The sequence below is a fragment of the Drosophila subobscura genome, chromosome J (genome assembly GCF_008121235.1).
Source record: "Drosophila subobscura isolate 14011-0131.10 chromosome J, UCBerk_Dsub_1.0, whole genome shotgun sequence".
In the NCBI taxonomy this organism is placed as follows: domain Eukaryota; kingdom Metazoa; phylum Arthropoda; class Insecta; order Diptera; family Drosophilidae; genus Drosophila; species Drosophila subobscura.
Window position 1 is genome coordinate 18,497,180 of NC_048532.1, and position 20,542 is coordinate 18,517,721.

General features: G+C 46.0%; 6 protein-coding genes and 1 non-coding gene across 7 annotated transcripts; 2 read left to right on the top strand and 5 right to left on the bottom strand.

Annotated features, from left to right (window-relative positions):
* Positions 1–4,624: 4,624 nt before the first annotated feature.
* On the bottom strand, positions 4,625–6,225 carry LOC117894956 (protein yellow). Its single transcript, XM_034802286.1, has 2 exons — positions 5,337–6,225; positions 4,625–5,268 (listed from the first exon to the last, which is right to left on the bottom strand). Exons 1-2 carry the CDS (start codon positions 6,199–6,201, stop codon positions 4,973–4,975), a joined length of 1,161 nt encoding a protein of 386 aa, XP_034658177.1. The 5' UTR covers positions 6,202–6,225; the 3' UTR covers positions 4,625–4,972.
* Positions 6,226–9,745: 3,520 nt separating this feature from the next.
* Positions 9,746–9,817, bottom strand: Trnac-gca. The gene has a single exon. It is a non-coding gene; the product is annotated as a tRNA-Cys (tRNA).
* A 953-nt stretch (positions 9,818–10,770) lies between these two features.
* Positions 10,771–13,687, top strand: LOC117895341 (major royal jelly protein 1). Its single transcript, XM_034802918.1, has 3 exons — positions 10,771–11,310; positions 12,859–13,055; positions 13,121–13,687. The coding sequence occupies exons 1-3, from the start codon at positions 10,849–10,851 to the stop codon at positions 13,662–13,664; spliced, it is 1,203 nt and encodes a 400-aa protein (XP_034658809.1). The 5' UTR covers positions 10,771–10,848; the 3' UTR covers positions 13,665–13,687.
* Positions 13,688–13,725: 38 nt separating this feature from the next.
* Positions 13,726–14,793, bottom strand: LOC117895345 (peritrophin-48-like). Its single transcript, XM_034802926.1, has one exon. The coding sequence runs from the start codon at positions 14,776–14,778 to the stop codon at positions 13,759–13,761; it is 1,020 nt and encodes a 339-aa protein (XP_034658817.1). The 5' UTR covers positions 14,779–14,793; the 3' UTR covers positions 13,726–13,758.
* A 166-nt stretch (positions 14,794–14,959) lies between these two features.
* LOC117895346 lies at positions 14,960–16,183 on the bottom strand. The gene is made up of 2 exons (XM_034802927.1): positions 15,954–16,183; positions 14,960–15,889 (listed from the first exon to the last, which is right to left on the bottom strand). Exons 1-2 carry the CDS (start codon positions 15,981–15,983, stop codon positions 15,026–15,028), a joined length of 894 nt encoding a protein of 297 aa, XP_034658818.1. The 5' UTR covers positions 15,984–16,183; the 3' UTR covers positions 14,960–15,025.
* Positions 16,184–16,910: 727 nt separating this feature from the next.
* Positions 16,911–19,466, top strand: LOC117895340 (protein ecdysoneless). The gene is made up of 2 exons (XM_034802917.1): positions 16,911–17,499; positions 17,579–19,466. Exons 1-2 carry the CDS (start codon positions 17,193–17,195, stop codon positions 19,363–19,365), a joined length of 2,094 nt encoding a protein of 697 aa, XP_034658808.1. The 5' UTR covers positions 16,911–17,192; the 3' UTR covers positions 19,366–19,466.
* On the bottom strand, positions 19,426–20,293 carry LOC117895348 (rRNA 2'-O-methyltransferase fibrillarin). Its single transcript, XM_034802929.1, has 2 exons — positions 19,896–20,293; positions 19,426–19,837 (listed from the first exon to the last, which is right to left on the bottom strand). Exons 1-2 carry the CDS (start codon positions 20,206–20,208, stop codon positions 19,515–19,517), a joined length of 636 nt encoding a protein of 211 aa, XP_034658820.1. The 5' UTR covers positions 20,209–20,293; the 3' UTR covers positions 19,426–19,514.
* Positions 20,294–20,542: the final 249 nt, after the last annotated feature.

Consider the following 20,542-nt stretch of genomic DNA (forward strand, 5'->3'; position numbering starts at 1 on the left):
ACGCCTCCCAGCCCGCCTCCCACTGCTGCTGTCACACATAAACTCATATCCTTGAAGCTCTATGAATTTGGAAATGACATTCAATAAGCATTCGTACATCCGAGAGATGTTCAATTATTTTTCAATTGCATCGATTTGCGTGGCGAATGCTGGTAGTATTTTTCAGCCTAACAAAAGGAAAATTTGATTATGCCCGGGGACGAGGGCAAATGCAAAACTTGGGGATTGGAAGATTTTGCCTTTTGTTTGCACGTGACCCATTGAAAAATAAGCCCGAAAGACGCAAAGACGGAAGTCGGAAGTCGTTTGGCAGTCACTTTTGTGGCTGTCTGTCTCTGTGTCTGTTTGCTAACCAAATGTTTTAGACATTTTCCACACCCACATGCCCCATGCCACATATTGTGTGTGGCTGTGACTGTGTATCTATCTATCTGTCAGTTGGTTAGATACTTTGCATTAAAGCTGCCCCAGAGAGAGAGAGGCGGCATTGAGAACTACAATATCCTAACCGTTGGCTGTCCAGCCTCGAGGCTCCGAGTCTCTCTCAATGGAGATGCGTGTTAGCGCGGGTAATGGCCAAGAGTTGGCACTGGTGGCAGGGGGAATGGGCCAAACGGATGTGTGTGTGTGTGGGAAATGCTGACTTGACAGCGGACACAGCCCCAAAAAGCGTAGCACAGACAGGCAAGAGAAGCGTAAGCCCCAGGAGCGCTATAATCTTTAACCAATTCACATGGAAATGGCAGCGAAATGTGCTGGAATGAGGAGGTGTTTCTGCACTTAGATGGCAGATAGTAGCCTGGAGTATATTTTACTTGGAAAACCATTAGCTTCCCAGACTTTAAAGAGCCTCAAAGTGAAATCAGAGTTGAATTTCTGAGAAATACAAAACTATTTGCAGTTGCAAAGACTTTCAGCCGTTTTGTTCACAAATTTATTTGCACAACATTTTGGCATTTGGCACAGCTCTCTCCTACTGTTCCTTTCGATTAACCAGAAAAGTGCTTCGAATGTTTGGTTCTGCTTTCAAACACAATAGAAATCAAAGCAAAAGCATTTTCTGAAATGTTGCCATTCTCGTACCGGTGCCATTCCCCTGCTGTCAAAACCCATTTCAAGTGGGCGCCAAAGTGTAGTGTCGTCCCCACTGCCACCTAACTGCTGGATAAACAGCCCCAACATCTAACCCACGGATAAACCTGCAAACAGTAGTCCCTCCTGTGGGATGGGGCAGGCGACCTGAGGCTGACAGCCTACGTTTTTTGACAGTCCCACAAGTCGTCCCACCAGTCACTTTTCGCTGTAAGAAGATTGAAAGGGAATGTGTGTGGCCAAAAAGAAAGTACTCTTTCGCGATGTTGCTGCTGCTGTCAATCTCTCATGTGGATTGAAGTTGATTTAGCCACGGGAATAAGGCCTCAAAAGTGTACCAACTGTCAGATTGAGTAGCTTTTGGACATCATGTCGAATGTCGGTGGTAAACGTTGCACAAGATGGGGCAAATATTTTCACTTAAATTGAGTTTTCTGTCACTTTTTAAGCTGTGTTACTTGTCCTGATGTGTATGGGAATGATGCTTAAAGAGCTTCGGGGAGAGTACCCAAAGGGATTTCCTTCCCTTTTATCTTAGCTCTGCCTCAAAGTGCAGGAAAATGCTTTATGCTCCGCCTCAAAGTGCAGGAAAAACTTAAAATTTCACATGTCTCTCTCTTTCTCCATCTCTCTCTTTCTCGCCCAAGTCATGTCCTTGGCCTTTGGCATTAATTTAATTATGTCTTCCCTTTTTGGTGTTGCTGCTGCTGGAAAACCCGGTGCAGCGGAAAATCATTTGTCAGTCGTTGTCCTGTGTGGTTGCAGCTTTCGCTGTCATCTTTTGCCAGTTGCTTCTTTGACGTTCTTGACGTCCTGCAACTTTTGGTTTTCTCCGTTTCTGGCAGAAAAACACACAGAGAGAGACAGACTGTCGTGTCTGTGGCTTTTGCACACGCTTTTCTTTTTAACAAATTTATTTGTAATTTTATTTTATTCATCCGCTTTTGTCGCATCAAAGAGGGCAGCCAGCCAGCGGCGCAAAGCCTTTGGGGAAAACACTTGCCTTTACGAGTATTTGCCTTTAAGAAGTTTTTCTTCTCTTTGCATTTTTGTGCGCTTATTGTGATCGTTGAACTTTGGTGAAAAGGTATTTAAAGGTGACTTGATTTGACAAATAAACATTTCAATTATTTGTTGTCATTGAACTCTTAGCGAACAAATGAGTATTTATATGTGAAAAAGACTTTTCCAATTGTGTGTATTTTTGTACCTTTCATTTACTGTGCATTATGTTTATTGAACTTTATAAGAAGTTTATTTACGAACTACAAATATTTCATTTACTCGCATTTCGTGTTTATTGAACTCTGAAGACAAAAAACGCGTGTCGTTTTTTCAATTATTTTGCATTTTAATTCAATCAGAAAGTTGTAAAGTTTTTCTCGAAGCTCGAAATAATATTTTCCCCCTTCTGCGCTATTTTTACTGGAGACCTAATTAAGCAAAATATAAATTTTTGTTTTTTTATTTACTTATTTTTCTCTTTTTCTGCAGCTCTTTTTTTAGCAGCTGTAATCGAAATATATTTATTATTTTTTTCTCCCCTTTTTCTGCTGTTTTGACCGGTTGTCGCTTTTTTTTCGACTTTTTTGATGAAAACTTTTTTGGGCTCTTTTTCGACTGCCACGCCCACGCTGTTTTGTGTTTGTAAATCAAGCGAGAGACAAGTTTATCGTCGATTTTGTTGCTGGTGTGACAGCGGCAACGCCAGCTGGGTTCAGTCCCAGCGAGGGAGGCAGTCCATAGTTTGGGGGTGGGATTGGCAGGGGTTCTATCTGTATATCCCACTGGTATTTGGGGGCTTGAAGGGTGTATTGTGTTCGTGGAATGCATGTAACAGTTATAAGAATGATTTTTTTATGAGTGTAATATTAAAACTCTGGGATGAATGGAGCTGTATAGGCGCCATAATATTAATATAATAATAATAATAATAATATAATAATAATAATATTATAATATAATAATAATATAATAATATAATATAATATAATAATAATAATATAATAATATAATAATATAATATATATAATATAATATAATATAATATAATATAATATAATATAATAATAATAATATATAATAATAATATTTTGCAGAAATTATGATTTAATTAAGTCCCATTTGCCAATGGCGTGTATTCCATAGTCCGAGCAGCCTCACTTATCAACAAAATATCTACTTTTAGTATGTGATATCTATTTTTGGAGCAGCAAATGAAGTACTTCCAGCATGCCCTGTTGGCCCTGTCTGGCCACTTGGGTGAGACCTTTGGACCCCCCACAACACCACTTCTCTCGATGAGTGCGAAAAATGCGTTGCAACACTGTGGCCCGGATGCGCTAGTGGGCGTAATTAACACGCCACGAAGCCATAACGAAATCCAAAGGGCAAAGGTCGCACAAAGCGGACGAAGGAGAGCGCGAGAGGGAGACACGGGCTGCTGATTAATTGATATTTTTTATTGAGAAACAACTCCATCGACGCCTTACGGCTGTTTCCCCAAAGTGAAACGGAAGCCAATGCAACGCTCGGTACGGTGGGTGGATGGTGGGAGCTCCTCCTCCACAAACAGCCGCCGTGTCCGTGCCCGTGTCGTGCGATTTATCAGCCAACTTCCCAATTAGTGAAAAGCGTTAAAGTTCCACAGAGTCAGACAGAGGAGGAGAAGTCGAGTCGCACGACTCTCGCATCTCTGGGGCAATTACTTTGGCAACTTCATTGCACAGCTTCCCAAGGAATGAATGAATGGTGGAAGTAAACGGCAGTGGAGGTAAGTTTCCCTACCGGGCAAACCGATATGGAAAATGGAGCAATGCAATCAGTGAAACAATCCGCCAGCGAGTGCAGAGTGTTCGGAGATTGGCAATTTGTTTGGCATTGTACCTGATGACAGATCAGGCAGCCAATGATAGGGCAACCAATTAGCATTATTCATTTCAGTGATTTTCGACTTCTGAAAGTGATAGAAGTGGAGGAAATTATGGAAATATCAGAGATTTTTCAAGGGAATTTCAGTAAAAGAAAAGTTATAGGTCACGTTATAGACTCTTTGTAAAGGAAATTATCCATGAAGATCAGTTGGCTAAGAACCTTCTTGCTTACTGCTGAATTTTGAAACATTTGAATCAAGCTTTGGACCATGATTAAGGTACATAGATGTTTGGGAATTATTTAATTAATTAAAATAACTCATTAAAAATGACTCTTTCATCTTCAAACTCCTAAAACTTAATTAGCTTGCTCTTTTTTTTTAATTTCTTCTTACCATCGAAATGCTGTTTCATTTCGACTTCAGACTTTAAGCATTTAAAAGTCTTTGCCTAAGCGAAATATTGCCTCAAGCTAATTACATTTTCACGAGTATTGACCTCCAAGCGTACGAGTGTCGTATTCCATGGTCAATCGAATCGAAGCTGAAGCTTAAGCCAAACTGTAACTGAGACTGAAAATGTAGCTAATGTCTACACAAAAGTTGAATGAACTGCAGACCCGAAATAGCAGCAATTGGAAAGGCAAAAACAAATATAAATACAAATACGAGTATCGCTTGGATATTTATTTACTTTCTCTCTCTCTCTCTCTGTGTTTTTTTAGACCAATAAAATGTTTATTTGCTTAACATAGATAACAACAGCGACCAAAAGTCGTTTAGTTTATGTACAAAAATAAAGAACTGCATTCAAGAGGCCAAACAAAAAGCGCTTCAAAGCTCTCTTTCTCCTTCTCGTGCGATTCTCGACGCCAAACTGCAATTTCCAGGTGGCTTTACTCTATAAAGCCAAAAGGAACTAAATTCAGAGTGGCTTTCTATGTGTGTGTACTGGTGTGTGTGTGTGAGTGTAACTGTGTGTTTGTGGTATCGGTGTCTGTAGTTGGACTACCAACAACCCTGCATGAGACCCAATTGCTGGATGGCACCACAACCAACACGATTCTGCATATAATCGGGGAAATTGCTCTGCAAAACACGCATCGTATTCCGTTTGTAATCGGGCACCGCATGGGTCACCAGCTGACACGTTTGACTACGGTAAACGGGCTTAAAATTGGCCTCCGCAAAGGTGGAATTTGTGTCCCAGCGATACACCTCGGCATCGCCTTCATTGCGGAAGAATATGGCAGAGCCATTGTCGGTGCCAATAATGACCATGCGGGTGGGTTTCTTGCCAAGATCTAAACAAAACGATAAAGGGGATTATTAGAGGAGTGTTAGAGAGGAATAAAAGGCAGCCAAGACTCACCCAAGATGCGTCCATCAGCCACGCCACTGCGTAGATACTCCGATTTCAGAGAGAACAACTTGCTGGTACTCAAATACGTAAAGTACAGCTCGGTGGTGCCACAATCCCGGCGAATGAGCGCAATGTACAGGACATCCCTGGAGCGACAGCCGGCAGAGACTGCCTTGGGCAGCACCACACGGAAGCCGCGATCCGCTTGCAGATTATACACGATAATGGCACGATTGGCGGCATCGCTGACATACACAAAGCAACCACCATCCGGGGCATAGTCCACCACCAGATACTGCAGACGAGAGCTGCTCGATGTGAGGCCCTCCAGGGAGACGGTTTTCAGCACTTTTCCGGTCTTCACGGACATGGCCACCACCTTGGGCGGGCACTTCCTCACTGGGGTTTCCAGGGTGTTGACAATGCCCGTGTCCAGGACCCAGAGCACCTCGTTTTGATCCACCACCAGATCCACCACTGATTGGAGCGCCTTGCAGTTGCCCTCCTCCTGGAGATCCCAGCAGGGATAGGGCTTAAATGTTGTCGAGCAGGTGCCCGGCTTGACGCTCGTCTTCACCAGAGTGGCGGGCACACCCTTCCTGTAGCGTGGCAGCGCCAGATAGATGGTGTCCCCAATGAGCTGTGCCCGTGTGGCAATCACATTCTTGGAGATGTACTTGCCCGAGCTCTTGAACAGCGACTTGGTGCTGGCGCAGGGGAACTCAAACTGTCCGCCCGTCCACTGTATAGGCTGGGCATCGGAATGGGCACGATCTGGGGTCCACAGACCGTACTTTGTACCCTGCGACTGGCACAGATCTGCGGCAAAAAGGACGAGGAGTGCCACGAAGGGGAGCCTCATCTTGAATGGCATTTTGTGATGCTGGGGCTATGGGTAGAGAGAATGCTTGCGCGACTATGCTCTCAGACCATTAAGTGGCGTGCTTTTATAACCATAGAGTTCGAACCAGAAGCGTTGCAGGCCAATGTGCAACGTGCTTGGCCACCGATTCTCAGTTTCAAAAGTAAAAGAAAGCATTGAAGAACCTTGGCCAAAGAGTTTACTCAATGCGAAAGTGGAAAAAACTCAAAGTGGCAAAGTGATTCTCTGTTTATATTGATGGAAATAATTGAAATAGTTGACGCGGGGGAAACCGCAGAAAATTCGCACCCGAGAGCACGTCCTTCAAGGAGGGATAATGTCCGACTACCGTGCGCCGGGGGAGGGCAGCCAATGAAGTGATTGCAATTACTATTTGATGGCCCCGGGCAAAGCCCCACAAGTGTCATCGTCTGCTGTCTGCTGATTGCTGGCGGTATTTTTAGCTAATTGATTATGTGCACATGCAATCTTTGGCCTCAGACGCTGTGATTTAACGAGCTGTAATTTGCCAAGCTGCAGGCTTTGATTGTGAAGTGATGTGGAGTGTGGTCCTTACTGTCCTGCCTTACACGTAATTACCGCTTGAATAGGGTTTAAGCTCTCTCTCTCTCTTAGCCATTGAACCATTCAACCCGGAATCATGCCATGCCACACAGACATGCCCATGACTCCAACGTGTTTGGCATGTCAAATTGTCAGCCAAAGACCCGCACATTCCCACCACAATAGCTCAATGATTTATATGCCAGCAGCAGCAGCAGCAGCAAGCAGTCAGCACCCTCCCCCCCACATGGCTCCATATATTTACCCGCAAGAAAAGAAGAAAAAAAAAAGAATTGATGACAAGCATTTCCGGGATGGCCGCTCATCTGACACATAATTTATGTAAACCACACAGTGGGGGGGCTCTGAGGCGATAAGAGATAGCCTCTACCACTGACCCCCATTAGCCACCCACACACCACCCTGTCCACTAGCATTTCCCACCTTTAGGCCACATTTTCCATTGACAGGTCTTTTTATTGCCGGCTTAACGAGGCGTATGAGTCATGCGAGAGTGGGAGAGTGGACAAAGAGCGGGAGTGGGAGTGAGAGTGAGAGCGGGATTTATGCAAACGTTGACGTTTGCTTCTCTCTTTTCCTCTCTGGATGAACTTATTATAAATGCCAATGCTCGTATATTTCCAATTGAAAACGCAAATAAGTCAATAATTTGTCCGGCCGTTGTTTTCTTTGCCTCTGGCAGTGGCAAAAAAATAAGAGAGAAATGTAAAGAAAGCAAAGAATAATTATATGCAGACATGGTGATACCTCAGCTTTTGGCATAAAATTGTTGCATAAAGTCCTCTTAAAAAAAAATATAAGAAAAAGTTCGAAAAATTAGAGTAAAAATTCAAAAACTAGAAATGAAAAAAAGTAAATAGAAATATCTGAAAACATATTAACTTTACTGGGAACTTATTTGCTTTAGTCAAGTTGCAATATGTATGGATAATATTCCTTTCATTAAGAAACACCTCCGAAAACCAAGATTGTAGATAAATAAATTTCAGTTATAAACATGAGTTTCCTTAACCAATTCCCCTGACTGTCACATACCTATTCCTAGAAACAACATACCCCTTCATACCTGTCACCAGGCGGAGAACGAAGTCGCAGCTAAAAAAGAACAACAAATGTTGTCTGTGGTCACGTTTGAATTTCTTTGGTAAATGGGCCGCGACTTTTATTTAATTTTACGATTATTTATGCAAAGTCAAGCGATTTAAGCGACAAAAATCTTATAAATTACGACCACACGAAAGTTTATAAGATATTGTGAGGGGGTATACCAGAATTAGAAGAAATTGGCAAAACTTTCATGAAGTTTAAGACAAAGTTCTGGGCAAATCTCCCAGACATGGACCCTCATTAATCAGAGAATATGTAGATGAAGAAGTCGACTTAAAGCTTTAGTTGACAGTGCATTAAATAGGCATAAAATGTAGAGGGGTATTCAATCCAATTTCTTCCACTCTGCTGCTTTCTCTGATACTCTTTGGTTTTGGGCTGACTTCAGCTTAAAGTGTCTTTTCTACGCTAGTCAATTTGTTACATAAATTGCCATTATTAAGGCTCTTATCCAGTTCTGTGCTTAATTGAAATTATTTGTATTGAAGTTTTGGCGGGAGTGCATTTGTGGGCAGGGGAGCTGTTTATATCGACCGTCTGCCCATCATTCATCCATATTGAATACTAATTAATGTTGTGCCTCGTATTTTTGAGCTCAACAAATGCTCTGCTCTACAAAGGCAAAATTTTAAAAATTCGTATTATTTATATTTACGCAGCTGTCAAATACAAAAAGTAGAATAACACGATTTTACGAGTGTATGGACTGCATTTTGGCTGTCTGTTTGGGGAATTTAGGATGCGGGAATACACTTCTCTCGAAGGCTAATGATTTTTTAGTAACTCACAACTTTGATTTTAGACTAATATTTTTTCAAAGACTTTTTCATTATTTGCTGAAAATGTTATGGAAAACATTTGATGTTCTTGATCTAAAAATTCGAATAATTTCTTCAGCTTCAAATCATGGGATGGCAATTCTCTGATTAATTTGTTGGAGTTCAATATATATTCTGTGCTCTATAGTGTATTTATCGCTTTGCCTTTTTTCAATTCATTTAATTTTAAATTGTTTTTCTATCTTATTGATGTTATTTATATTGAAACGCATAAATATTTATCTACAGCACAGGCTACAGCTTCAGCGTTTGGCTGATGGCATCGTTGGGCAGAGAGAAAGAGTGAGAGAGTGGCAAGGGACAGAAGAGTCGGCAGAGACTGTCCGACAGATTGGCAGACAATCCACCCACATAGCCAGCCAGCCACACATGTGCTGCAGAAAGAGTCTGCTACAAATTTGGCAATGACCATCTAAGGAAACAGAAGAGCAGAGGCAGAGGCAGCGACTGTGGCTGTGGCTGAGGCAACTTATGGCAGTTTGTTAAAATGAATTTCACACGAATTCAATCTGCATGTAATTTGGAATGATGGGCAGCAGCCGAGACAGCATATCTCCCTCTCTCTCTGTTCCATCGATGCGGAAGCCCCAACTTTGACCTCTCCGAAAAAGGGTTCAACATTTTTGTTTTTCTTTGGTTTATGAAAATATTGACCAGTCGACGGACGGACACTGGACACTCTGGTTTTTTGTCGTAGATTAAATTTTTGTGTGCTGGATTTAATGGAGGGGCAGGTCCATAATTCAATGCACGTGCTGGTGCCACTCCACGAGGCACAGACAAAGGCGTAGGATGAACAATGGGTGCCCTTCAGCGAGAAAGGAGCCCGCCCCTACCCCGAATATGTCAACGCGTTTTATTTGCTATTATTTGATGCGTGGGAGGGAGGTTGGGGATGGTTCGCTGAATGAAAGTTCCACGTATATGCTTTACGAGCAGCATAAGGTCATTGTCCCAGGCGGAATGGACACCTTTAATGGCTGCCATGCAAACAAAATAAGTGTGCACAAAAAAGTTATGTTCTTAGGGGGCAACCGGATTTGAACCGGGGACCTCTCGATCTGCAGTCGAATGCTCTACCCCTGAGCTATACCCCCAACTTGAAAACAGGCGACATTGAGGTGTATTTCAAAGTCGAATCTCAATACTCCATTCGAGATAAAATGTATCTTAAAATAGCAGCGCAATGGAATCAATATCCGGCAGATTGTTTATCAACTTTGCCAAGGTGGAATTGTGCAGATGAATGCAACCGAAAGGACTGCCCAAGGATCTGTGAATATGTGGGTGGTGGCCGGGCTAATGCTCTCATGCAACTGTGCCACGTGCGTCAATGGTGCAATGTCAATCACTTGCAGCTTCACATTTGCTGTGTGCGTGGGATTCATACATTTCCATTGATTCACTTTCTGCCACTTCATTGATTCTCTTGCCTTCTGTGATTCCGATTCCGATTCCGATTCTTGGGAAATCTTATCACAGAAACAAGACGCTGTCGTGCTCTATCTCTTGCTCAACTGATAACTGCACAGAGAAACCCAAGCAGATGTTTTTGTCAGCTTCGAACAAATCGAAACTTTCTCGCTGCAAAGATGCAGGTCACAGACACAGCATTTTGGTGGCAAAACTTTGGCAATAGTTTCAACATGAACTTTGAACTTCAAAGGGAGCGAGAGAGACAGGGAACAGGCTGCATGAAGTGCCTAAATGATCGATGGGCAGAGCGCAAAGCCAGACATAATTTTCAACAAATTTTAAATGTGGGGAAACCAAAGCGAATATTTCCGCATTGCATAGAAACAGAGTGTGCAAAGGGAGGGGCAGAGGGTGTTGCTGGGTTCTATGTGCATGTGTGATCTATTCAATTTCCGGCATATAATGCCGAGACAGACGTGCAGACACATGTTTCCCCTCATGTTTACCAAACGGCAGCCAAACGGCCTTGCCACAGAACACGCACCACACACACACACACACACACACACACACCTGAACGAATGCATGCGCAAATGTGCAGCATTTATATTTAAAAGCAGACTGCAGCAGCCCCTCTTCAGACAGACAGTTTTTCATCTTCATTGTGGCTTGGCCAAAAGCGGGGCTCCAAACGTGTTAACCGATCATAGAAATGGCCTCCAAGCTGCCGCACCTACTGCTGGTGGTGTCCACGCTCCTCTGCTCGCTGGTGCATGCCGGCTATAGTTCCTCTGGCGGTGATGAGTCCTCCGGCGGCAGTGCCTCCAACTCGATTGGCACCAGCAAATGTGACAAGAATCCGCTGGCGGAGCTCACCTTTCAGCTGAGTGGCAGCAACCTGCACTGGCCCTGTGACTCCACCAAGAACATCTACGTGCAATCCGGTCGCTATGTGCCCCGCAATGTGATTGTGACGCGAGCCCAGCTGCAAAGGGATACGGCATTTGTGGCACTGCCACGCTACAAGCAGGGTGTGCCCTTCACGCTGGGCAAGGTGAATCTGAAGAAGGGCGAATGCCTCACCAAAATTGCACCCTATCCATGCTGGGCCATACAGGAGGAGGGCAACTGCCAGGCGCTGCAGTCCGTTGTGGATGTGGCTGTCGATCAGAATGTGAGTGCAATTAACTTTGACATTGTTCCATTTCCAGTGGCAGAAAGTACGTGCAGGTGTGGGTGGGGGGAGTCACTGAGGGGACACTGAAAAGCGGGACTCGGTCTCTCAGCCAAAACTGCAATTTGTTTCATTAATTCTGCATTGCCGCGTTGACACTTTGCTGCGCCTCTCTGATGATGGCTTTAAAAATTCGTATTTCATGCATTTTTTGGTAAAAAGAAAGGATAGTAAGGGGTACATCAGTTAGCAGCAGAAGATAGAACTTTGGCATACAATTTTCCATATATTTCTGCTTTGAGTGGGAGTCTACAGGGTACCCTTTCAGTGCCATACTCCGCCTTAAAATCAGTTCTTTTTTAACGCTTCTCTTCAACGCAAATTGCTTTTTTAATCAAATAAACGGGTCGACAACACGAAGAGCTTCAAATAAAATTCATGTCTGGCAATCGGTGCCGAAAAAAGTTCCCCCCGCAAAAGAAAAAAACCAAGAGCGGAACAGCGAGTGACAAGAGCCGCGCGATAAAAAATTGAGCTGCAGTGTAAATGGAATATTATAAAAGGCGACAAAAGACCCGTTCTGTCCCTGTCCCTGTCCTCGCTGACATACAAAACTTTGAAGTGCGAAGTGCAAAGTGCAACTGCAGCTGAAGCACCATGTAAATGCGTTGCAAAGAAAAGTTGTGGGAATTAATTTTTTAGCGTTATGCCAGTGTCAGGTCCAGGGCCAGGGCCAATGCCGCGCGCCTGCCATTTTGATGAGCCATTTGGCCAAAGCTCTTGTTGCGATTTCAATTAACAACAATCTGCGATTGCTATTGCTATTGCTGCTGCTGGCTTTAAATTTTTAGTGGTATTTTTTTGACATTTTAAATGTTTAAATTATGACGTGAAGAGAAAACAGAAGAGGATGTATTGAATGGGGTATACCCTTGAAATTTCGGGGTTTAAATTCTGCTTTGAATAAAATTAGGATTATGGTATTAGTAGTTCTACTTGCATAGGTTATTCCATGATTTTATTCTGTAGTTTTATGTGGTTTATTGTGGCATATTTATGCATCTTATAGCTGCCAGAGGAACAATGCATATCCAACGCTCCATTTCGTATTCTAAAACTTCCCTTAGTTCCCCTTTTACAGGGTGTTCCCTGAGCTAGTCTGCCATTTCCCATGTAAATTCCTATCCTCATTTAAATGCCATCCACAGAATTGCAATGAGTTTATGCAAAATATTTCAATATTTTATTTACACAAAAGTCACAACAGCAGCTCAACAATTTAAATTTGTGTTGTGCGCTGCAGCAAAACAAGAACAAAAATAACAACAGAGAGGATCGGAGCGGAGATGTAAATATGAACAATAAGACTAGCAATAACTGCCAGACAATAGCCACAATTTTCCCAAATGCAATTCAATGTTTTCCACAGAGACATTAATTTGATTGTCATTCAGCGTTGGGCGTTGGGCGTTGGGCGTTGGGCGGATGGCATTTCAATTAACATGCAAACATGAATTAAGGAAATATTTTGATGGCTTTTTTTTGCAGGGTCTGCTCTGGGCACTGGATGTGGGCATTGTCAATACGCTGGAGCAACCAATTCGTCGCTGTGGCCCCAAAATTGTGGCCATCAACACAGCCAACCACAAGGTGGTGAAGAGCATCGATCTGAGTGATCTGGTGACGGCCGAGAGTCGTTTGCAGTTCATCGTCGTGGATTATTCAAAGGATAACAAACCATTTGTGTAAGTCTTTCTTTTATCTTTATCATGGACATGCCCTGTTATCCTGTACCCAAATTATTGTATAGCTATGTGGCCGATGCTGGTGCGCGCAGCATTCTCGTGTATGACATCACGGGCAACAAATCGTATCGCATTGTGCTGCCAAAGGCAACGGCACCCACCAGCGATGTGCTCTATGTGGCACTGACCTCCAAGGCGGACGGCACCTCCACGCTGTTCTTCAGCTACCTGAGCTCCTCGCGCCTCTACTCGATCAAGGGCGAGTACTTGCGTGTGGGCCAGGGTGCGGGCTCCATCATTGATGTGGGACCCAAGCCCTACGGCAAGCAGGCAGTGCTTCTGGGCGCCGATGGTGGCACATCGTTGTTCTTCCGCTACAAGGGGGAGAATGACATTTATCTGTGGGACTCGGAGACGTGCTTCAAGGCCTCCAATCTGCAGGAGGTGCAACGCGGCGGCGATTGCCGTCTGTCCACCCAAGTGCTGCCCGGACACAAGCGCTTCATGTGGGCGCTGGAGAGTAATTTCCATGACTTTATATCGGATCGGACTGGCTGCAATGGCGCCTCCATTGTACTGCATCCAGTGGTAAAGGAATGCGATGATTAATCATCGAAATTTCATGACTAATCGATTGCTGTTGCTGCTGCAATTTATTTATGCTTAAGAATGTTATTTTGGGAGAGTAAATCTGTTTGTTTGTTCAACAACTTCCTGCCTCGCAGACAAACTTCGTGAGACTGAAAATCGTGCCAGCGGGGCACTGGGATTGCTTCATTGTTGCGCCCACGGCATCGCAGTGATAGAATGTCGAGCAGTTGGCCAAATCGCCAACCATTCCCACGCGCTGACAGCTGCCGCCTGGGGTGGAGCCCGAGTTGGAGGGAGTTTCAGATGGATCTACTAAGGTGCCCTGATGGCAAACCAATCGCTGGGCATCAAAGTACGAGCCGTCGGGACAATGTTGTGTCTGAAGTGCGCCATCGATGCACAGGCAGTACTCATCGCTGGCCGTGGCGCCAGGGCACGTGGAGATGGCATAATTAGTGCAGGATCTGGAACCCAGCATTCGCGAGGATGCCAACTTCTTGGTTGGCGTCACACAGCTGTAACCGTTGAAGACATATCCCTCGGAGCAACGCATCAGCAGGGGGAAGAAGGCGGCGGCAGCCGTATCCTTTTGGCAAATGTAATAGAAGCGACTGTCCGCCGGCCAGGCGCCCGTCTGCCCAGCACGACTGCAGGTATACTGGGCAGCCGAGCACTGGTCACTGTCCTTGGGCAGGGTGCAACTGTCGGTGAGGGTGGAGTAGGCCGCTCCGTTCCCGCACTGCCGCGGGGTGTCCACGTTCTGGGTGCTGCACTCGTGGTAGTTGCGGCAGTCGTAGGGATCTGGGAACATGCCCGGCTGCTGGCAGTAGAACTTGCCACGCACCGGGACACGGCACTTGGACTGCCAGGTGCAGCCAAAGGTGCCCTCGTCCGTGCAGTAGAAACTGTGATCCGACTGGCACGTCATCATCGTTTGTGTCTCCCACTGGCCGTTGCCATCGTGCAGGCAGTAGCCCAATGTGGCGCAATCCACACAAATGAAGCCAGCCACACGCACATCCTGGCAGGGATTGGACGCTGCTCGAGCACCCACATCGAAAGGATTCACTGCCAAAGCGCCCACCAGGCACTGCACCACAAGCAGCAAAAGCAATTGAAAAGTTGGCGCCATCTTGAAGACTGTGGTGGGGGATTCATTTCGCAAGGTCTTATATAGCGCCTGATTAAAGCAGCAGCTGGGAGAATGTTTTACACTTAATTGAAAAAAGATAAACCTCGAGGAACATTCTAATTTTCTTCAGTTCAAGAGAGACCCCAACACGACCTTGGCTTCAGCGACATTCAGCATGTGATTTGAGTTTACACTTAGATAATTTATTTATCTCTTCGGGCAAATACAAAATATAATAAAAGGAACCTCAACATGTGCCCAAAATGCAGGAGGATTGCTCCGGGCGGTAGTAGGTGCCATCGGGACACTGCATATGCCGCAGGCTGCCATTCAAGGCCGAGCAATAGTAATACTTGTGGCAGTCATCCATGTCCGCAATGAGACCCACATGCTGACAGGTGCTGGGCATCACCGAGAACTCGTTGTCATTGGGATCCACGGGCGTCTCTGGCTGCGAGGGAAACTGCGGCAAAACATTGCTGCTCGCGCGGCAAACAAAATCCACAAATATTTCGCCATCGTTGCAGCGATGTAGCGAGGGATAGATGACGGTCGTATCGTTCAGATTCTGATTCACCGTCGACTTGCAAACGTAAAAGATGTTCGAGTTGGTGGGCCATGGAGCCACGTATCCAGCATGGGGACAATGGTACTGGCTCTGCAGGCACACGGGATCCTGGAGCGTGAGCGTGCACTGCCCTGTGCTGGCATCGAAGGCTTTCTCGTTGCCACAGTCGACGGCAGCGGCCACCAGAGTGGCGCCCACAAAGTAGCACATGTGATACTTCTGGCAGTCGTAGGGATCGGGAAAGATGCCCTGCGAGGTGCATTGAAAGTTGCCCTCGATGCCAAACGGATGGCAGGGACCCGTGTCGTTGGTGCAGCTGCCCTGCCGGGCATTGCAGTAGTAGCCATTGGCCACATCACACGACTCCACGGGAATGTTTACCCAGCCATTCGAATGGCGAACGCAGGTGGCCAGCAGCTCGCACGACTCACAGATGGGTCCAGCCGACTGACGGCCCTCGCAGGAGTTGGCCTCGCGTGGCTGAATACGTCGCGTGGTTACCACGGTGGCAGCCATCAGCAGAGCTGTAAGATTTAGCAGCAGCTGCAGGAAGAAAAGGGAAACCCAATTAGCAAACCTTTGAATTAATGTTATAGATTATTCTTACCAATCCCAAAAGGAATTTTCTGTGGAACATGATGACGTTTTTGTTCTGGCTTTGTTTTTTCACTTGTGCTTCAATGGTCTAGCTCCTAAGAGTCTCTCGGGTTGTCTGTGCAGATAGCGCACAAAGTGGCAGCAATAAAAGAGGAACACTGAAATATCTGGTCTTCAGATAGCACACAGCAGAGGAGAGGTGACTTCTTTATATCTACTGCGATTCGATGTGTTGTTTTGTGTCTTTTGTTTGCCTATCAACTTTCGAAAGTTAATAGAAGTTGGGCAAAGTACCAATCACGGCAACAACAACGACAACTGGTACTGGCATGCCGCACCGATGAGTAAATGATCCATATTTACCACAACAACAAAAGTGAATCCCATTCTGTGTGTGTTGAAAGGGTAAATAATACTATAATTGCTTGAGAAACAGAGAAGGGCAAAGTGAAACCGAATATAGGGCACTTGGAATATGTTTGCTTGCAAATATTTGCTTTCCATTTCTATGGAAACTCTTACTCTGGCCAAAAACAAAGCAATTTGGAATTCGAATGTTACCGCCAAAAGCTCGATAGAACAGCACAAACGATAGACAGCCATCGTGTGTACGCAGCCTGTGAGTGGCTGCTGGAGGTGGAGAAGTTTCGATCGCGTGCAAGTAAAATAGTTTGTTGACCTTCTTAGTTTGAACCTCATTTTATAAACAATAAAACAAACGGAGGTGCTGTAAACTAGCCAATCCTGTGGATAATTGAATGATGATTCGAGTAAAATTATAGTTTTTAAGCTGAGAGTCCTAACTAGCTAGTAATATTAAACAGAAGATCAAAGTTGAGGAAAGTGATTTTAGAGTTACGGTATGTTTCCAGTATATCTTGAAAATTAAAGCGTATATTTCGGTATATTTCCGAGAGTCTGTCGGTATATTTTATCGATAACTCTGCATGGCACTGCGTTCCACCAACTTTCCTGTTTTTCGAATAACAAAAAATAAAAATAAATTGGCTCAAAAACAAGGGCATCCCGAAAATAATTGGCAGCAATTAATCAATTATTTAGACGGTAATCGTCGTGCCAGCATTTGCTTTGGGTACAGCGGACAGCGCCACCCTCAGCAGTCGCTAAGGATACACACATCCATCGGCCCACGCGTCGCCCACGATCTGAGTCACAACAACAACACAAAGGAGCAGCAGCAGGCGCATTAGGTGCAGCAGCAACAGCAACAACAACAACAGATACAAAAATGACTTCAAAGAAGACAAAGCCAGCGCCCAAGTACAGGAAGCCGGGCAATTTGGAATTTGTGCGCGAAGATGACTACGTGGAGTATTATATATTCCCGAAGATGCCCGAGAATCTCAAGGATGAGTTTCAGGTGAAGGAGAAACTGTTGCGCATCAAAACGGAGATAATGGAGATTGTCAGAGAGCTGGTCATCCAGCGGTCGTACATCTGGCACAAGGATGAGTTTCAGCTGCAAGTGCGAACCGGCAGTCCCATGGAGCGCATGCTGAACGATGAGACCAATGTGGCGGATGACGACGAAGATGGTATGCAGGGGACGGGCACGATACCCATTGAGTTCTATAAATAGCAACAAATATCAATCAGAATGTTCTTTCTCTTCAGGGGATCTGCCGCCACATTTGCACGGTGTGACCCACTACGGCGACAACATTGGGGACGAGTGGTTCATTGTGTACCTTCTGTTGGAAATATCACAGGCACGCGGGGAATACATTGCCCGGGTCTCCGATTCCGATGGCGAATTCGTGCTCATCGAGGCGGCCGATGTGCTGCCCGACTGGGCATCCCCGGACACCTGCGAACAGCGTGCCTACATAGTCAACGGTGCGCTCCAGCTGCTGCAGAACTCGGCATCCACCAATCCCGACAAGCCGATGCCCGTGCCCATCGCCTTGCAGCGCATTCGTCTCAATCCCACCCTTTATCGTTGCTCCACAGAGGTGCAGAACGTACTTAAGACGCGGCTCAAGGAGTTCCTGATTGCCATGCCCCACTACTCCATCCATCGCCAGATCGTGGAGGTGCCACACAGTGCAGCACAGCTGCTGAAGACACGCCCCCAGCTTGTTGCGTCAGCGGTGAGAGCTTTCTGCGATCGTGACAACGAGGACATCAAGGCATTGAGAACCATGAAGTTTTTCCCACCGGAGGCAGCGCGTGTCCGCACAAATGTCAGATTCACTCGCTGTCTCTACGCCATGGTTATGCACAACCAGTACACGCCGGACCGGCGACTGGGCTGGAAGATCACCGACGAAGTGAGCCAGCCAGAGCTGTACAAGGAACAGATTCTGGGCGTCAAGTTGGCGTGTGGCCTGGAGATACTCGCCACGCAGGCACAGCGAGCAGGAGAACAAAAGCTGGAGGAGCTGCCTGCATGGAGAGCGTATCTGCGGAGTCTCGAGGGCAAGGGCTACTTTCGGGACAACATCGAGGGCAGTGCCGAGTACATTCGGCTGCTCTGCAAGGCCAAGGAGTACTTTAAGGGGAATCAGGATCGTTTCCGCACCGCCAAGCGCGTGGGAGCCGAGGTTCTGGCACTGATGCTGCACCCGTCTGATACGGCATCGGTAGCGCTGCGCGACGAGCAGAACAATCTGCTGCCAAGCGACAAGGATGATTGGCTCAGTATTACCGCCGACGATCTGGATGCCCTGCTCCAGGATCGCTACGGACCGAATAAACTCTACAAGCCAAACGGCGACATGGACGCCGAGGAATTCACCAAGCAGCTAAGCGATTTCCTGGATCAGCAGTCCAATTTTGAGGGCATTGAACACGGTGGCTATGGAGGCCTCGACCTGGACTCTGATGATGATGAACCGGCGCTGCGGCACCCAAGAGCATCCACGTCGCATGGCTCGCAGCTCAGAAAGAACCAATCGATGCGCAAGGCCTGTAACCGCAACTCTCTGATCCAATCGGAGGAGGCGGACAGCACGCACGTGAGGAACTTCTTGGACTTTGTCATCCCAGAGGACAACTGGGATTCCAATTCCGAGATGAGTGACTATGCGGATGACGACGATATCGAGCGCAATTTCGATGCATTGTCCAGCTCAAGCACCGGCTTCCCGCTGGATCGCAGCATCCAGGCGTACATGAAGAAAATGGATCGCGAATTGTCGCAGACCACCATTGGCAAGTCGTTCCAGGGACAGAAAGGAGCCGCCAGCAAGGCAGATGAGGATGATTTCGATGACATTGAGGACTTTGAGCCCATCAATATAAATGTTAATACACTGAAGAACATGATGGACAGCTACAAATCGCAGGCGGGTGGCGCAGGCCCGGTCTCCAATCTGCTCAGTGCAATGGGTGTGGGCATGTCGGCAGCACCAGCAGCATCCGGAGACGAGGCCAATGATCTATCAGAGTCGGCGGTGTAAAGGGTGGGAGGGAAGCATACAGGATACAGGTATCTTTTATCATTATGTCGTTAAGCAAAATGAGTTAAATATATATGTATATTAAATGTGTGTATAATTGATCAAACATCAAACATGGAGGCGAACACTTAGTCTAGTTTAGTCGATTGCTAATCCTTGGATGCAGGCACAAAGTTTCCATAGTCGCGTCTCACCTTGATCGGTGGCTGATCACGGTCATTGCGCGATGGTCGTTGATCGAAGGATCGCTTGTGGCCACCACCACCTTGATGGTCATCCCCTCCGGCACCATCCCTGCGCTCATATCCGCCGCCGGCACCATCCCTGCGCTCATATCCGCCGCCGCCACCATCTCTGCGCTCATATCCCCCGCCGCCGCCGCCATCTCTGCTACCGCCTCCACCATGATGATGTCCTCCACGATCTTTGCGCTGATATGGATCGTATCTGTTCCGATTGCGATTGTGATTGTCTGGAAAGGCAAATATACAATATAAACACGAGCAAGAGCTTTTGCACTGAACACGAACCTCTGTATCCTCCTCCCCTGTCATGGTTATTGTGTTGATATCCGCCTTCACGCCGCTGCCAGCCACGATCTCCGCTACCTCTGCGATTGCCATTGTATCGATTGTTGTATCCTCCGCCGCCGCCCCCTCCTCCACCACCGCCTCCTCCGCTCATCCAGTTCTCAACAATTGGCGGCCCGGGCACTGGCTTGCTGCAATGTGCCATAAACTCGTCATCGTCTTCTGTGTAGCGCGAGCTGAACTCCGCCTCGCATTCCTCCAGGAAGTGATCCTTTTCGGGCAGACGATTGATTTTGCGATTCGGATCGACCATATTCTATTTAATATTCCTTCTAATTATAGTTTGTGTGCATTCAATTTAAGCAAATTTAAGTGTTTCTTGATTTTGCTGCGGGTTTTGGTACATACATACTAGTATTTTATGGTATATTTCTGATGTCCAAGATGTTTAGTAACAAGGTGACGAAAACATAAGTGCCGGCAAGAGAACACGTTGCTCAGAAACATCATTTTGTATAGGAGCATCACGTAGGATCCACCTTTCCAACTCTCAGACAGACAAACGCCAGGCAGAGATAACACTATTTAAATATTGCTTATTGCATGAAAAACGGATGGTACTCGAAAGACGTTCAGACGTCACCTTA

Coding starts and splice junctions, on each gene's coding strand:
- LOC117894956 (XM_034802286.1), bottom strand. CDS start 6,201: ATGCCATTCAAGATGAGGCTCCCCTTCGTGGCACTCCTCGTCCTTTTT. Junction 5,269..5,336: donor GGCTGATGGACGCATCTTGG/GTGAGTCTTGGC, acceptor CGTTTTGTTTAG/ATCTTGGCAAGAAACCCACC.
- LOC117895345 (XM_034802926.1), bottom strand. CDS start 14,778: ATGGCGCCAACTTTTCAATTGCTTTTGCTGCTTGTGGTGCAGTGCCTG.
- LOC117895341 (XM_034802918.1), top strand. CDS start 10,849: ATGGCCTCCAAGCTGCCGCACCTACTGCTGGTGGTGTCCACGCTCCTC. Junction 11,311..12,858: donor ATGTGGCTGTCGATCAGAAT/GTGAGTGCAATT, acceptor TTTTTTTTGCAG/GGTCTGCTCTGGGCACTGGA. Junction 13,056..13,120: donor AAGGATAACAAACCATTTGT/GTAAGTCTTTCT, acceptor ATTATTGTATAG/CTATGTGGCCGATGCTGGTG.
- LOC117895348 (XM_034802929.1), bottom strand. CDS start 20,208: ATGGTCGATCCGAATCGCAAAATCAATCGTCTGCCCGAAAAGGATCAC. Junction 19,838..19,895: donor CAGGGGAGGAGGATACAGAG/GTTCGTGTTCAG, acceptor TTGCCTTTCCAG/ACAATCACAATCGCAATCGG.
- LOC117895346 (XM_034802927.1), bottom strand. CDS start 15,983: ATGTTCCACAGAAAATTCCTTTTGGGATTG. Junction 15,890..15,953: donor GAAAATTCCTTTTGGGATTG/GTAAGAATAATC, acceptor TTCTTCCTGCAG/CTGCTGCTAAATCTTACAGC.
- LOC117895340 (XM_034802917.1), top strand. CDS start 17,193: ATGACTTCAAAGAAGACAAAGCCAGCGCCCAAGTACAGGAAGCCGGGC. Junction 17,500..17,578: donor GGCGGATGACGACGAAGATG/GTATGCAGGGGA, acceptor CTTTCTCTTCAG/GGGATCTGCCGCCACATTTG.